Source organism: Colletotrichum aenigma (assembly GCF_013390185.1).
Source record: "Colletotrichum aenigma strain Cg56 chromosome Unknown KSG_Cg56_contig09, whole genome shotgun sequence".
In the NCBI taxonomy this organism is placed as follows: Eukaryota; Fungi; Ascomycota; class Sordariomycetes; order Glomerellales; family Glomerellaceae; genus Colletotrichum; species Colletotrichum aenigma.
The window spans coordinates 91,210-108,212 of NW_023500915.1; the positions used below are offsets into that span (position 1 = coordinate 91,210).

The following is a 17,003-nucleotide window of genomic DNA, read 5'->3' on the forward strand; positions in this document are numbered from 1 at the left end:
CGGAGCGTTTTAGACGATGTTGCCCACCTGCTAGGTTTCCTTCTGAACTCTATACTGAGGTACATGCCCAAATCTCGCACTCTTCTTTGGAAAATCGTCGGGCGCATTCTTTCGAAATGTGATCTGCGAAAGGCTGTTGGGACATGCTGCCGTTGCATTCCATGCGGTCCACATTAGAACCTGTCAACTTGGGGCTATCAACACTCCTTTACCGTGCCTTGGGTGGCAGCAATATTCGTCGCAAGACTTAATTAATCATTCACATGTGACTACCTATTTTTCCCTGCCTGAGACCGCTGCTCACTCAAACGCCTTCATCCAATTCATTAAATCTTCCCAATTTATGCATTGATGCTCGGTGCCAAAGCCGGTGACACCATTGAGCGTTGTGTTCACAATTTCAATCGTCAAATCCTATCAAAGGCGTCAGCTAGAGTTCTCCCATTTGGATAAGGACTGTCGTCTGTGACGGAAACCTACCGGCTTGCACATGATGGCCTGGCGCAAAAGATCAAAACAGTGCCCCAGGTGATACATGTCGTGCGCCTCATTGATTTCTGTGGTCTTGTCCCGTCTTCCGTGGTCTGATAATGCCGTGCTCGACTTGTTCTTGCCTTGGTTCATGATATCTGGACGCGTTTCGTAGAGCGCCCGACGAAGCATGTCAAGGCAGTGGATTTGATGAAATACAGCCAGACAGCTCTCCTTCGGTGCAATCTTCGGGTGTGTAAAGAAGCCACCTCGTTCGGGGAGGAGGGATGACCAAGCCTTGTCGACCTTTGGCGATGGAGGCATTGCATAATCCAGATCAAGGAGGAAGGTTCGAGGGGCGGTTTTTACTGCCATGTTGTCAGTTTCAACATGTCGACACACTGCTATTGCTTTCAGCATTATCTCATTGACCCACGACGCATCTGTCCTCGTAGAGGCTCTTCGCCGTATAACGCACTGCCGCTATTGAGCCGGGAGGCGCTATCGCTGACTACGGCGACGAAGACAAGGAGCAGGGTGTAAATGATGTGCACCTTTCCACGATCCCAATTTCGTTTGACCCAATGTCGTTCATGGTGTTGGCCCTGTATCTCTTCTTGTGCAATCTTTGAATATTGATGAGAATCAAGCCAAGACGCCATCGTGGCGCTTCCAGAACGTCGAGGAACAGGTAAAGGGAAGTAGACAGGAATCGGGTAATTGCGACAGACGACAGAAAAACAATCTACCCGAAAGTTCTGCTGACTTTCACTTGCACCGTGGCAGGTGAGGGGAAGGAGATGCAGTCGGAAACTCAATGCGTAGAGTTGGAGGCGAGAATTTGTCTAGTGAAGCTTGATCTTCGAGGATGCGAATCCTTCTCATAAACTTCCAGAACATGCAGACCATGTTTGGAATCGTTTTATTATATTTGCACCAAATACCACGGAAAAACCTAGTGAGAAGTGGACACTCATGGATTCGGTGGCCAATACAGCCAAGTTTTCCACGTTCCGTGATTTTCGGGTGGTGAAGCTTCCTGTCGATCATACAGTCGCAAGGATTGGGCTTCGAACGTGGGGTAGGTGAGCATGCCGATCATCCTTACCCATTATGTCAAAACGATGGGTCAGGTTGTTCGCGGGATCATTGATTCCATGTTCATAGACTTTAGTTGACCGATCAGTTCGTCGCATCATGGTATGTGGTCAAATGACCACATGGACGTGATACGTCGCAATTCTGACGCTCGCACCTTTCGGACGCTTCAGCGGGACCCGGCCGGGCAGATACGCGGGGCTGAGCCAATGTCATGAGCGCCCCCGGATGTGGAACTTCCAATTTGATCGCTCGGCCCGGTAGGTCTTGGTGCCGTCAATTTCCCGCAAATCTCTTGTTTGACGGCAAGCCAGGCATGGCCCATGTCGGTGGCCGCGGTCGCTTATCCGGAACGATGGTCGGGAAGACGAAAAGATTGGCAAAAGGCTTCTGTCCATGATGTCGAGGTCACGATGATTTGTTTCATGCAACTTTCTCTTGTTCCCCTGGTTCGTCTATCGTATCACAGCAACACCTTGGCCCAGAGCATTCCCATCGCAAACACGGTGGGGTTCTCAACCACGTCACCCATGATTCCAGCCACGAACGAAAACAATTCTCCTCCACCTTCCTCCGCTCTGTGTCTACACATATAGACGACCACAGTGATGAACCACAACGATAGCTGATAACACGCCACGAAGGACAGAACCGTATGGGCAAGGGGCCCAGCTCGACGTACTGGCAGCATGTTTGCGAGCCCAGTAGCACCCCGCTGGTCAATGGAAGATCCGGCCGAGCGTCCGAGTGCCATGCGTGTATGAGGCGTAGGTCCAGAGATCGTTGCCGCCGGTGATCTGAGTGCTGATCGCTCCTGGATCTTAGGCGATGCAAAGCGGATTGGTCCGCCCCGGAAAGTGGTCGTTACGAGAGCATTGGCCGTGGTAGTCTGGCTAAGCCTGGGGCCAGGTCGGATTGATCCGTCTTCACTATCCGTGGAGAGCTCAATCACCCTGACCCGTCCACTCGGTCTGTTTGTGCATGATGACGGGGAGGAGAGTGTTTGGCGGGTTCGCAGGCGCGATTGTGTGAGTCGATTCTGCTGGGACGAGGGTCGTTGTGGCATTGCAACGGGAATCGTTTGGGAGGGTGAAGCCGCCAAAATGGTATGAGGATTGGGCGACCGAATGAAGAAAGATAGGCGTTTATGAGCTTCCTGGGGGATAACATGAGTATTACTGATCCTCCATCATTACGCATCACCAGAAGAGCGGTGAGGTGGACATTTGCCGGAGTATGCCCACATGTCTTGGTGTTCATTGTCTGAGATGAGACAAAGTGTTTGACACGGGCCTAAGCCACGACAATCAGATACCCAAGGATCCAATTACAATGAAAGAAAATTTAGTGACGAAGTTCGCTGTGAATGGCATTCAAGGCATTCAAGTCATGGATTAGGTTGAGTAGGTGTTGAAAGACTAAATGACAGACGTTGTTGTTTCATGGATCGATAGTGAAACCGTTCCGTCAGGTAGTTAACCCATTTCCATGGAATCAAGAATTTAGAAGGAACCACTTTGAGTAGATTTGCGATGGAATAGTCGCAGTATTAATTCCTGGCCCTTTTCATTCGTTCGCTTGTGGTTCGATTTCCGTCGCATCTGCATGTACCCGTTGACGGTGCCTTGATTTTTGCCGCCGTGAACCGCTCAGTGCGAAGGTAGCCTTCTTCGTAAATTACCCGAAAGGTGGTCATCTTCAACGGGTTAAATGAAAAGCAACACTACTATGCGGTCCTCCGGCGGATACTCACCCAGACTGCCATCATCATCGGTTCCGAGATGTCAAGAGCACGAACTACTCTTCACTGAATAATCAACAAGTACCGTACGAATCAGATATCCAGCGAGTGATGCTTTCGAGGCAGTTCGAGAATTCAGATGGAACGCTTGATACAGTATTGTGCAGGGAAGTGGGAGGTCGGCTATTGTGAGGCTTCCCAGCAGTTAAAGCACGCTTTGCGTACTTGAAGAAAAGAAACGCTGGATTTTGTGTTTGATGTAACCAATGCTAGGAAGTCAATGAAGATGACTTTCAATCATCCTAGCTCTACGCAAGCTGAGCCAACACCTTCGAAATGAACTTGTCCTGGTAGAATAGCCCCCATTCCCCAGCCAGCAAGTACCAAAGACATGAATCACAGTTGACCCCTTGTTCTGTCGCCACGCAAAGCCCGGTGTTCGGTTTTCCGTCCAACTTCTCTACACTATTCGAATTTGTAAGCCTCTCACGGTAGAAACCAGCTCGAACTGTTTTTCCGATGTATCGCAAAACTTGACGAACATGCGCACCCTATGCGAGTAAGGCTGCCAAAGTGCATGGAACCGAGTTCCCAGAGATTTCTCCATGGCCTGAAGTCTCTTCGCGCTGCTTGGAATGTGGTGATTCAATGCGTTACTGGTTCGGTTGCGGCGCTGTAATTTCGGGCCTCTACAGTCCTCGTCAAGGATAATCTCTTTGAGCGCGAGAATTGCCGCCATTGGATTGCGGTATCTGGTGTCGCGTCCACCAGCAAGAGCATAGACGAAGGCCTGAGGTCGCATTCTCAGGTGGATTTTATGGAATGCAGGCTGTAGATAGGCTAATTGCGCAACGAAAGGGGCAACTCCTGGACCTGTTCGGTGGTTGATAACCACGTGGCAAGAGTCAAAGGTATCAATACCTGGGAGCACCACGGCGAGAGCGAGTGGTTTGCCACGGTGAAAGATCTCGAAGTCTGGTAGAAAGACTTTCAGCACAGTCTGTCTGAAAAGTTGATTGATTTGGCATACATCTCGAATCATCTTGAAGCGTAGCGATGCGAGACGCCTTTGACGGAGGTTGAGGTTGAGCTTTGGGCTTGTGTCGTTCCGGGAATCATAAGTCGCATTCCACGTCAATGGCTGAGCAGAAATTTCGGCATCATCTACCATGGTCTGGGCAATGAGAAGGACGACCTCGAGTGGGAGACACTTTGGCGACGTTTTCCCTGGGGTATTATTTAGGTGCAAGCCTTCTCGATGAAACAAACGGGCTGATCTTCGGCAAGCCATGGTTGAGAGGTCTGTTGTGGTCGATACTGACAGAATGCTGTGTTGTACGTCTCTCAGAGAAAATTCTCTTCAACTGTACAAAAGTGGATTAAGTATCCCAAATTCATTTTCCGCTCATGGAGACTTGATCCACGCAGACCATCTCAGAAGATTCTGGGAATATGTGGTGTTGCAAAGAACGTCAGCATGCACTCCGATTGACGGCGGTTGTAGGCGACTGAAAAGGAGATTTCAAAGGCTAGGTACACCAAAGACAGCGCGCACAGCCCGTCTTCATGTGCACCGCGCTGGCTCTGTCTTTGTCAAAGTCACCCAACATTAGAGCCTTTCCATTCGATTCGCAACGGTTGGTCGCGAAGCATCTTGCTCTGACGTAGCCGACAAAGAATGAGTGTAGTCAGCCGTTTTGTATCATATCTCTGGGTCCTTTGCGATCATTACTTGGTTCCCAAGTCCGGTCTTCTAGAGCGAGTACACTTATCAGCTGGCCGGCCCCTTGCCGAGGTTCGACCAGGAAGTCTGGGCCTGGTCCGGGAGATAAACGCCAACGACATCTTAAGGAACTACCCTACCTTCGAGTTAGTCTAGAGAAACATCCTCGTAATTTCTTAATAACTACTTGACCAGCGTTGCATCGCTTCTGCAGGCCTATGTATGCTACATCGTATGGGAGGCCAACGCGGCAAGGTCGCTCTTGGCTATGCAGGGGTCCGGAATGCGAAATGCGAAGTGCGAGGGTGAAGATGTCCAGTAGCAGGCACATACCCATATCAAGAACCTCGCAGATTCACATCCATCAAACTAAGATTTACTCATCTAGTACAAATACCCTCTCCTGCTAGGCAACTTAATCTTTCGTAAACCATATTCTGAAGACTCCCTTGCAACACTCGCTCGCAACCTTTAGTATCGAATTATAAACCAGAACTTTGATCGGCATCGTTTCCACCCCTTCTACGCATCGTTATAGCTCACGCAACCATTCTCAAATGCAGTCATCGGCCTAGCACTAGCACGCTGCGAAGATCGCGAATCGACCGTTTCGCTGGAGCCTTCCAGCTGTTCGCCTGTGCTTTGATTGGTTTATCTGCGCCTTTACAGACCTTTGCTTTTGACAACCTTGGTGCCAACAAAGTGTTTGGCAGCAGTGCCCTACAACGTCTCGAATCTCGAGCGTCTTAGATCCGCGAGATGAGCATGACTAGCAGCAATGCCTCCCGTGAGGGCCAACCGGTCGTCGCCATCAACCCCACAAATCCGGACAATATTGTCTTCGTCTCGACATGCTTCCATCCTCTGCCCGAACTTGAGCCCGTGGGGGGCTGCTTCCTGACCAACACGCTTGACCGGGGAATTACCTGGAATAACGTCACGGCGAATTACCCTTTGGGGACCGCTCCAAAGTGCGGCGAACCACAGGTCTTTGTCGACGCCAATGGAACGTTCTACCTCCTGAACAACCAAGTTTTCTCCGGCTTAGAAGACAACATGGCGGCCCATCCCCAACTATCAAAGTCCGTCGATGGAGGCAAGACGTGGAGCGTTCCATCTGTGACGCCGCTTCATATGCAAGGTGCGACAAAGCTGCGGGTTGATGTGGCTACAGGCAAGGTGTACGCAAACGGCGCCTTGTCTTGGGAGTATCCAGCAGCTGTGTCTGTCAGCTCTGACGGTGGCGAGACTTGGGCCGCCTTCAACCAAATCCCCGGTCCCGTCGACGTTTGCCTAGGCTATCAAATTCCTGACCTGCCTCCCATCTGTGGATTTCCCGGCAGATCAATTGCAGTACACGATGGCATTCTGGCTTCGGCTGCGGAGGGCTCAAATGGCCACCCAGAGTTGTATGTGAGCCGTGATGAGGGCGTGACATGGACGACGTCTCCCTTGACTGATAGCCGAGGAAACCTTGTGGCGAACGGCACGGGCCCGATGCTGGCTGTCTCTGGCATTGGTCTCCCCAGTGATCCGACGCCATGGGTATCCGCCGACCCTACCGCAACGGGTTTCGCTCATGGTCCCCCGCGACTTCACGCTAGAGATTTATATCACGGATAACGCGGGTCAGAAATTCACTGGTCCGGCTGTCATTCAAACTCCTGACGCGCAGCGTCCTGCCTTCGACTTCGGCCGAAATGGCCTACTTGGCGTGATGTGGCGCACTAACTCGTCGGGTGTCCTCGACGTTTACTCGACGGTATCCTTTGACGGCGGACGCAACTTTGTCGCACCAATCAGGGTTACGGCGCGGCCACAACCTGTTGTTCAAAATGGACAGCCAGGCGATCGAGCTTCTTTTTGTCTCGCTCACCGATGCGTATGCTTACGTTGCCTGGTCTGACGGCCGCGATGGCCTACTGGACGCTGTTCTTGCTGAGGTACCCCTAGATCACTTTCAAGCCATTGCTTAGGTTACCTACATATCTCAAAGTATCAGAAGTTGCATTATGGCGGCGTTACTTTTGCGCAAATGTGAAGAGGGGTACGTGAATTGGATGAGCGAAATCAGTCTCCTCACACTGGCCGGTATTATCAAACATCACAGGGTTGGTTCCTAGAAAGAGTCAGCTGAAAGCTAAGGCTTGATGATTGCTCTTGAAGCTGTCGAACTCTGGTATGAAGACATCCCATGGCTCTACCGCCTACGCCTCTAGGGTCCTTGAAGCAATCAGTACTCATATAACTATCCATCATATAATATGTATCCGTTTCTATGCCATGTACTCAGGAGTCGCTCATGTGATATACAGAATATTTGTCACAGGATGACTTGTGGTAAACCCGCTTTCCTCCTCCCCTATTCAGCTAGCCAATCAGCCAAGGCAGCCAGCAAGCGGCATCGTTCTCCCCGACCATCCTCCCACTTGTCCCCATCCACAATATCTAACATGGTCTTCATTGGTGGGTCGTTGTCGCTGCCAGGTGCATAACTGGTGATTTGTAAAGTGACCATGCCGTCAAAGGAGGACTGCTTTTCAATCGGCACACCCCCTGTGGTGTTCGTGTTCAACATCTGGGCAACACCACGTCCATCCTTCTTCCATTGAGGCCAAGCAGTGATATTTAAGTCAGCACCGCGCAGTGTTGGGGCTCCGTGAACAATGAAGTCGCCCCATGCGACCTGCAAACCCCGTCGAAGGGGCGCCGGGATGGATGTGTTAGATGTGTTCACATCCGCGAGAAGCACATCAGTGGTACTTCCAGAGCCCACGTCTAGACCATGATACGCAGGCGGTACGCTAAACTGGTATCGCCATGCCTGCCCTCCCGGCTTTGATGCGTATGCGTCTGCGAGCCAGTGCGATGGGCACATGAACGTGGCTTCCGCGTAAAAGTTGTTGGCTACTTGCTGCCAACCCGTGGCATAGTTGGATACGGTTGTGGCGAAAGGCGAGTCAAGGCCATTGGTTTGAAAACCCGGGTCAGTGTTGTTTGCGTCCTTCGAATTCACTGCCAGGAATTCTTCGTGTTTCTGAGTGTACGTCGCAAGAATATCTGTAATGTTGCTTGTCGCCAGCTTGGAAAAGGTCGTCTGCAAGAACGATACAAAGCCTGCCTGGGATGTAATGTTCTGCGGGGTGAAATACGGACCCTCGTCCGCAACATTGCTGGTGAGCAGATTTACGCCGTGGGCCTTGGCCTTCGCAAGTTGATTCGGAGGAATGTCCTTGACGAGTTTCCCATCAATCACTGGGCCCCATGCCCACTGCCCGTAGCGACCCTGTGTACTCACCCAGTCACTCGCATTTTGAAGAGTGACTGAGTCGACGTTTTGCAGGCATGAAAAGATAGAAGTGGAGTCTTTCGCGGTTGTGCACCCAACACGCTCAGCCAGACTTTGGTATTGCTTTGTGGGCCGAGCGCCATCGAATTGACTGCAATGCTTGCTTCAGACAGGTTGCCCCATGCCTCGAAAGTTGAAAAGTAGAAGTATACTTACGGCTGAGTTGCCATGTATGGACTGCTTGCAATCACACCTCTGAACAAACCATCTGCCTCATGCGTCGTAGCTAGATTTAGGATCGCTCCAGCTCCGGCGGATTGTCCAGCTACCGTCACTTTTCTTGAGTCTCCGCCGAACTTGCAGATGTTTTTCTTGACCCAACGAAGCGCATACACCATGTCATGCAAGCCGGCATTAGGAGTGCCGTTGGCCGCAACTTCATCCGATGATAGAAAGCCAAATGCTCCCAGTCGATATTGGATCACGACAGCGATGTAGGTGTTATTGTTGGTCGCAATCTGAGCAGAGAAATCAAACGAAGCCGCCGAGTCAAGGCTGTAACCGCCGCCGTGGATCCAAACGATAACAGGCAGGTTCTTGGCATCTGCAGGGGCAAAGACGTTCAGAAAGAGACAGTCCTCGTCACCTGTGAAATTGAACGATTTCAAAGAGGCTTCCTCGGATGCGGTCTTGGGATACTGCAGAGAACGGCGTGCCCATGGGCAACGGGGCGGATCGGACGTAGCAGGCGTGATCTCACTATTGTTGCCAGACTTGTTGCTGCTTTCTGGTGCCTGAGGTAGTTGCCATCGAAGGGCACCTGTTGGGGCAGCCGCGTATCGAATGCTACATTACGTCAGATTCTGTCTAGATATCAAATATTGCCATGTGATTTCTGTAGCACTTACCCTCGGAAGATGTTGAGATTCAAGGTCGAGTTATGCGTGCCCTGGTATCGGGCGTAGGAAAGATCAACCGTGGGTCGGCTCAAGTCTTCTGCTGCGGCCACAACCGGTAGAAGCGCGATCAGCCCCGTAAAGAGCCTCATGATTTCTTGAATATCCAGAAAGTTCAATTGCAAGAGGTCGGGTTGAAACTTGTCGGGACGTGAGGCGTCTCGTATGCCTAAGCGTAAGTCAAGAAACAAACGTAACAAACAGAGAAGACACCAGCGACGCTCATTGATTACTACCGACCAACAAGTAAGGGACTTGAAATTGAAGAAAGTAGTGGAACTCACAACAGTTATGTCCTCCTTTTGGGACTCGAATGGGGTAGATCATGATTGACGCGTAAATTGACCGAATTAAGTTTAATTACCACCTCGTCCTTACCCCACTAACACAAGGTGAGTGCACTTCTCACGACTCGCGCGATGAACGTTAGACTTTCCGCGGCATATGTCAAGCGGGATTACGTTTGGTCCATAATCCCGACAGTCGTTACATCGCCAATTGGTCGGTGACAAACACCGCAACGCTAACACCGAAAGTCAAAATCGTCTGGGAGCACATCTTTCGGTCGGGTCGGGTGAAGTCTCAGACTTATGTAACAGCGGTCCGCTGCTGAAAGCTGTAGTAAGTCGATAATCTCCCATTGGAACAAGACGAGCGACTATCATCGCGGCAAAACTAGATTGAGGGCGAAAAAATGATGATAATACTCGTGGACGTCTCGGTCGGACGTTCACGGGCGAATCAAACACAAAGATTTAATAAAACATTCCAGAAGTAACAAAAATCAAATAGAAACACGGCAACCGGGGGGGAGTGAAAGACAGTGGGCTTGGGGATGAGTGTTTGATTGAATTAGTGTAGTTCATCGTGTGCAAGGACAGCCCGTGGCTGATCCCTCAGGGTTGGCGCATGTATGATCCCCAATCGCTCGATCGGAAAGCGACACGAAGATATAAACATCGAATCTTGGTAATGTAATGTATCAATTGTGGAGCGATTATCTCCTACTGCGAAGGCCGTAGTTGGTCGGGTGAAAGGCGGCTGAGAGACATCTGACTGAGATAAAAACCAACATGTCGATAAGTGGATCAGGGCGACATACAGACTGCCTAAAACGGATTACACCCTCAACCCAGAATGTAAGCCTTGTCGTGATACTGATAAATTCTGTGCGAGAGTGAACATGGTGTTTCGGGGTCTACAAACCCTTCGTCGGGATACGGCAAGCCGCGTCCATATGCTAGGTTCAGAAATGCACATATCAATCAGAGTCGGTCTTTACAATATGATGTCCAGTTCAGATATTATTCGAGCCCAAAGCAGTGATTGGTGATTGCATGTGCTCTAGACATTGACGATGCTGACTTTCTCAGCCGAGTTTCACACGGTTATAATCATGCTTTTCACGACCGATAACTGGCCAACGGGCCGACAGAGAAAGCTGTTTTTAATCGGATGTCAAGGCCACCTCCACTACTCAGTATTCATAGGTACGCGTCGCAGGAATTTGCAAGTGTCGTGGTAGCGCATAAGCCTGATAATACCACTAAATGTGCTGCAAAGAACGAGAACAAAATGACATCCGCTCAATAGTACCGTAGTCTCGGACTGCCACGATTTGACTTCCTTGAAGCCGTTGAGGCTGACAGAGAATTGAAAACGAAATGTAATTGCGAAATTCGCAACAGGGTCCGGTTGTTGATCATGTCGCCTGGCGTGAATTGTTTTAGTATCCACGAGATTAGAAAAATCATAATTGATTGCTTCGTGGCGGAGAAAGACAGCTTGCTTGGGTCGAAGTTAAGTGGGTATTGACGATCATTCAAGATTCAAGACACGGTTACCAAGATGGTAATTGTGGCGAGTGTCAACGCAGTCCGTGTGTCTGCCCAGGAAACAATCGCATTCACTCCATCGGAAAAGCCTAAATTTAAGCTTGGTGAGCAATCTGTAGTGGCTTACATGATGCTTTTCAATCATTTTGTAGACGAACACTTCAGACGAAGTCGACTGGGACGGACTACTCCTATCCTTTCGCTGTGTTCCGGGTGTAAAAGGATACTGTGGGGCGCCGAAACACCGCGCTGCTCAACGTTGACGTTCGGACTTGTCTACCAGTATCGCCAAGTGGTCAATGGTTATCCCGCCGGCGCTACCCCGCGGATCTGTTTTCATCCACCAATCCCAATGAAGGTTTTGCGACAAAAAGTCAAACATAGAAATTCGTTGCGTAAATGAGTCTTGCTGCAACGCCTATGGTATCGTGAATACGTTTTGTCCACCTGGGCAAGGCCGGGAAACAACCGGAAATCCCTAACTTGAGGCACACCAAGGTGGACAACAAGAAGTCATTCCAAAACATTTATTGGACCGATAGCGTGAAGCATGACGGGATTGCCGACGCCTGTCGGCTTTGTACTGGTATATGATACTATGGAGGCACCATCTACACCTCTTCAGAAAATTAAACACAACATACCATCGACAACATTGGCTAGAGGACGGTTATCATGGCATTTCATTCAAAGTCGGCTGCCTTGGCCGACATCGCGCGGGTCGCGTTTGTCGTCATGTCCTGTCTTTCTGCCGCGGCTGCTCAGCAGCTGGTCCAAGTAATGCTGGACGATGGGCCTTACTCTGGAGTCACAATGGCCGGGGTCAACAAGTTTCTAGGGGTTCGATATGCTGCCCCTCCTGAACGATTCGCACCTCCAGCTCCTGCATCTATGACGCCCCACAGCGATGCGAAGGACGCGACCAAATTTGCTCCTTCTTGTATACAAGCTATTCCAGGTAAGGTGCCCTTGTGGGAGGGGGGGTCACAGCACTTTACTAATTCTAAAACAGCTCCCATTGCCGCCCAGATGGGCAATATGGGTCCGCAAAGCGAAGATTGTTTGTTTGTGAACGTCTTCGCCCCGTCGTCTCCGCCACCTCCCGAAGGAAGAACTGTAATGGTGTGGTATTACGGCGGAGGCTTCCAATTCGGTAGCGCCAATACTCCCATGTTTGACGGTTCAAGCTTCGCCCAGAACCAGGATGTGATTGTCGTAACTCCTAATTATCGCACAAGTGGTTAGTTCTTCTTCTCCAGTAAGCTCTCCTGAAGTGGAATCTGTAATGACTTTTCTCTCTATAAACAGTCTTTGGGTTTCCGGGAAGCGTTGAAGGAATTCCTCCTCGGGCACGTAATGTTGGCCGTGAGTCTATGTCTCTCCTTTCCTCAAATGCATTTGCTAACTAAGAAAAACGTCATGGACCAGAAGCTTGCTCTTCAGTGGGTTCAACGAAATATCAAAGCGTTCGGAGGCGATCCCAAGAAGGTCACCGTCTTTGGTGAATCTGCCGGTGGAGCCTCCGTTGATCTGCTCCTCCTGACCAGCGGCATGAACCCCCCTTTCCGAGCAGCGATAACGGAATCCGGAACCTCGTACCTTGTCACAGCGCCACAAGCCGGTGGAGACATTGTTGGGTTGATGGCGGGCATCAATACGGGTGCGAGCATGCCAGGGAACTCTTTCAAAACTCTGGCCAAGGCTTTGAACTGCAATGGAGGCCAGGCCCTCGCTTGTGTTAAGGCAGCACCTGTGGATGCTGTTGCCTCCGTGATCTCGAACGGACCCTTCAACTTCCCGCCGGTTGCCGACGGTGACACGAACGTTCCTAACTCTCCCGACGCTACACGATCCGCCGGTCGGGTCCCCAAGATACCACTGATGCTTGGCACCAACCTGAAAGAGGCTGACATCTTCACCATGATGAGGCCCCCACAGCCAGTGAATGCCTTCGTTGCAGCAACTTTTCCTGGCGATACAGCATTGCAACAGGCAATTGTCTCTGCGTACCCTATCGGGGCAGGTACTCCATTCGCAACGGAAAAGGATGCCATAACTCAGATAGCTACGGACCTGGATTGGACTTGCAGCATTAGCCATGAGGCCCGTATATCCGCGCAGGCAGGCGTTCCAACGTGGAGATACTTGTTCAATTCCACCTCCTTCCCTCCAACTCCCGGAGGCATTCTTTCACGCCCAGTGCACGGCTCCGAGATCAGCTTCGTGTTTGGAAACCTACCTCCACCCCCAGCGACGCCCGATCAGGCAGCTGCGCTCAGCAAATTCATGCAGACAGCATGGGCTAGCTTTGCGAAGAACCCAGCCAACGGGCCTGGTGTTCAAACTTGGACACCACACACTGGCATGCCAGGAGCCATGGACGTGGCTAATCTGGGTGGGGTTGTTGGAAATGGGGTGGCCATGGTAGATCCGCGCACAGTTGATAGTCGGTGTAACCTCTTCGATAAGGCGTACGCTGCCGCCATGACGCCGTCTTGAAGTTCTATAATCAATCAACCGCTTGAATCTCAAGCATTATTTCTTTCATTAAGTGAACATCCCTACAACACGAAATTGTGCTAGGACTGTAGCTATAGACTAAAGCAGAGTCCCTTGTGTCAGTTCAATCACTTCGCAGCCATGTCCAAAGAGAACTCCTCTATGGGGCTGGGTCTATAATGTCTGTGAATGACACTTATCCGTCATTCGAGGGCGTGGCGCTGATTAAAACATCAGAGAAGCAGAAGGCCACCTCCCTCGCAGAGTAGTCTAACTGGAGTTGTCTGCACACAATGCGAGTGATAATATTTAGCATTATGCGGACGACATGATGGGGGTATGTGTGAGGTTTGAGTCGGTAAAGGCTTCCCAATAATTCATCAGTTTCAGCTTGGGTTACGAATTTCCAGTACGTAGATGAGGTATTTACTTCGAAATTAGCGCATGAGACACCGCACTCACGGCGACTGCTGAGCAAGCCTGGCTTCTCTGGCACTATTGTGATGATCATTCGGTTACTATCCTGCAAAATAAGTTTCTACTTGTGTTGATAACTCCCGAATGCACTTCAAGCCACGGAAAAAATACATCTAAGTTGTCTTTACCCAAGGTCAAAATTACTTAGCACAGCTGAGTGCCTGAAACACCCCATGAAGCTTGCCTCCAAGCCTCGTCCAAAGAGGACCCGCTTGAATACCCTTCCAGGAACGCTGGCGATCACCAGAAGCAAAGCCTCCCGGCGTCTGTACCGCGGATAGCCCCGCCTGCAGGTCCTCTGCATGTTCCAGCAGCTTCTTCTCGAACGTCTTGGAATATCCAATCAATGAAGAACGAATGCAATGCAAGTCGTCTCCAGACTCCAGACCGTGCTTTTCAAGGAACAGGTCGTCATCCTCCTCTTCCAGAAGGCGAAGGTGCACGAGGATCAAGTCTTTCAACTCGACGAGAACACCACAATCGGCACAAGATGGATACAGCTGGCGTTCGGCCTCCGAGAAGTCGCGGCAGAGAGCATGACCGGGACTGTTGGTGTGCGGCCCGCAACGCCCGTACGCGTGGTTCAGCTTGGCATGCCAAATGGTACGAACGCAGAACTCGTCGTCCGAAACGACAGAGCAACTGTGCCCGAGCTTGCAGGCTCGATGAGCGGGGTCCGCGATCGTCCACTGTGGGGTGTTCTTGAACTTGGCTAGATTTGCCATCGTTGGGAGAACATCGGCAACACAGGACTCACCACAATCACTGTGGCAGAGTACGTTGCTGTGCAGGTGGGCTACCTCGATGATATGAAGAGCCATGCTGAAATTCGATGTGCGGGATGTCCAAAGGACTTGGTGAAATGAGGTCCGGAGAGATGTTCGTCTAATAACGAAGGACGAATGCGGGATTCTAAGCCCTGCGGAAGGCTGGATTTTTGAAATTGATGATGGTAGACCAAGAGTCAAACCCATTGAGGACAGGTAACAATCTCATTTTATACAAAGAAGCCAGGATTGAGATAAAAACGCTGAAAAGGGAATCCTCATCGTTGACACGGACGCACCTGGTATGTTTGCTGTTTCTAGCGTTCTTCATATTGCACAGCGAATCGAGACGGTCACTTGGGCTCGAGCTTGTTTCTCTCCTACGTAACAGAGGGCCATGGTGGTGTGGAGCAAGACGAGGAGATACCGTCATAACTTGTCAGAATGAGAATCCGCTGACCCCTGCACACTGGGTATGCATTGGTCCAATCAATACTAACAGAACTACTTCCCCGAAACCCACCAACCAAAGCCTTGTCGACAAGGGTTCAGCGGATTCTCATTCTGACAAGTTATGACGGTATACCCGCCGTTCAAGTGGCTCTAGCGCCAGCGCATCTTGCCCAAACCAGGGGCATTTTGATCTATGTTCAGCGGGGGCTGCATTTCACATCCCAGCAAATACCACCCTTGCCTAGCACAACCATCAGGGCGGGCTCCGAACGCCGAAACACCCTTGTCATTCAAAAAGACACACGACATTGAGCCATGAAACTGAGGGGTTGGGAGCTAACGAGCGTTCAGATCGATGAGATGACTTCAAGCCCTACCATGGATGGGGTAATGGGTCGAGTGATTGGTAGACAGGATGCTCATCGAAAGCTGGTCAAGTGTCGCATTAAACTCCCGGGACACGTTTCAACAGTTTCCGGAAAGCTGAAGGCTCACAGAAAAGAGTTGCTCGTAGACTCCTGTTTGCAATTGTGAGCATTATTCTAGTTGCCTCGTATGATAACATGCGCAGAACCCAACATCTTGCAACCGTACTTGTGCAAGTCTACTGCCTCATTGCAGATGCCACTTTTATTTCGAGGCGGGGAGTCAATGCAACGACGAATGCGCCGTCCGTTTACCAACTAGCTCACAGGTTCCATTACATGCGCCGTGGGCCACGACACGTTGACACCGTCACTGGTAGCTTGTGATAGGTGCTCTACTCGGATGCACAAGTGCCAAAGAGGGTACTTCCAACCCTGGCCATCCTGCAAGGTTATGTTTTGTTGTCTCTTAGCCGAAGTAGTTGGTCACGGATTCCAACGATGACAGACCGTCCTGCCAAAAGAAAGCGTCTCCTGGCTGGTGAAACCAGAAAATGGACCTGTTACTTCTACTTATCCTGGTCGAAAGTGGCACTGACAACGTACGGATATACGATATTATTCCGGCCAAAAGTGACACTTGCTGCAGGTGATATGTCATATCCCAATAGATATTACGCGGGAGCGTGGTGGGAGCCGGAGCATGCTCAGCACCCAAGACCACTAAGGCATGCAACCGCATCCAAATGCGTGACAGACGTGATAAGGTTGGGCCCACCACCTCTACCACGGATCGTCAGTAGATGAAGACGTTCAAGGTACTAGATCAAAGATTGAGGCGTTCTATGTGATGATAGACTGCCACTGCTGCGGACACTAGCTGTTGAGGCCTGCTTCCGGCCGAGAGAGCATGCAGATACTTCCTGTTCCCTCATCCTACTTAGTGCGGATCAGTGCTCATAACACGGAGGCTAGTTGAAGTTTTCTGATGAAACGCTCCAACATCACTCATAATCCGAACCGTACCCTCGCAGAGGCATTTTTGAAGAGTTGTGCGAGATCGCATTTACAAGGAGCCTTGTTCGCAGTACGGAAGAAGAATGACAAGGGTAGTCACAGCGAAATCCCAGCGGTAGGGATCATGTAGGTTCTGGCTTGTCTAGTGTTGTTATCTCTTCTCACTAGGACGTATCTGAATAACAGCCACCACTCCTTACGCCTCTCCCTAGAGGCACTCCGCACCCACGCACGCAATTGAAATGAAACCATAATCGATCGATTCACGGCGCTGAGCTCCAAGGACTTTTGATCATTCAGACTTCGGAATGG

General features: G+C 50.6%; 5 protein-coding genes across 5 annotated transcripts; 2 read left to right on the top strand and 3 right to left on the bottom strand.

The window, feature by feature from the left end:
* Positions 1–300: 300 nt before the first annotated feature.
* On the bottom strand, positions 301–1,133 carry ustYa-1 (Oxidase ustYa; the record flags this gene model as incomplete). The annotated part of the gene is made up of 3 exons (XM_037327998.1): positions 301–414; positions 481–839; positions 908–1,133. 3 exons carry the CDS (start codon positions 1,131–1,133, stop codon positions 301–303), a joined length of 699 nt encoding a protein of 232 aa, XP_037173444.1.
* A 6,262-nt stretch (positions 1,134–7,395) lies between these two features.
* Positions 7,396–9,370, bottom strand: CES4A (Carboxylesterase 4A; the record flags this gene model as incomplete). Its single annotated transcript, XM_037327999.1, has 4 exons — positions 7,396–7,403; positions 7,452–8,473; positions 8,539–9,168; positions 9,231–9,370. 4 exons carry the CDS (start codon positions 9,368–9,370, stop codon positions 7,396–7,398), a joined length of 1,800 nt encoding a protein of 599 aa, XP_037173445.1.
* Positions 9,371–11,926: 2,556 nt separating this feature from the next.
* On the top strand, positions 11,927–12,358 carry BCHE-0 (Cholinesterase; the record flags this gene model as incomplete). Its single annotated transcript, XM_037328000.1, has 2 exons — positions 11,927–12,071; positions 12,126–12,358. 2 exons carry the CDS (start codon positions 11,927–11,929, stop codon positions 12,356–12,358), a joined length of 378 nt encoding a protein of 125 aa, XP_037173013.1.
* A 174-nt stretch (positions 12,359–12,532) lies between these two features.
* ache-0 (Acetylcholinesterase) lies at positions 12,533–13,612 on the top strand (the record flags this gene model as incomplete). The annotated part of the gene is made up of 1 exon (XM_037328001.1): positions 12,533–13,612. The coding sequence occupies one exon, from the start codon at positions 12,533–12,535 to the stop codon at positions 13,610–13,612; it is 1,080 nt and encodes a 359-aa protein (XP_037173014.1).
* A 617-nt stretch (positions 13,613–14,229) lies between these two features.
* On the bottom strand, positions 14,230–14,814 carry CGCA056_v012758 (uncharacterized protein; the record flags this gene model as incomplete). The annotated part of the gene is made up of 1 exon (XM_037328002.1): positions 14,230–14,814. One exon carries the CDS (start codon positions 14,812–14,814, stop codon positions 14,230–14,232), a length of 585 nt encoding a protein of 194 aa, XP_037173309.1.
* Positions 14,815–17,003: the final 2,189 nt, after the last annotated feature.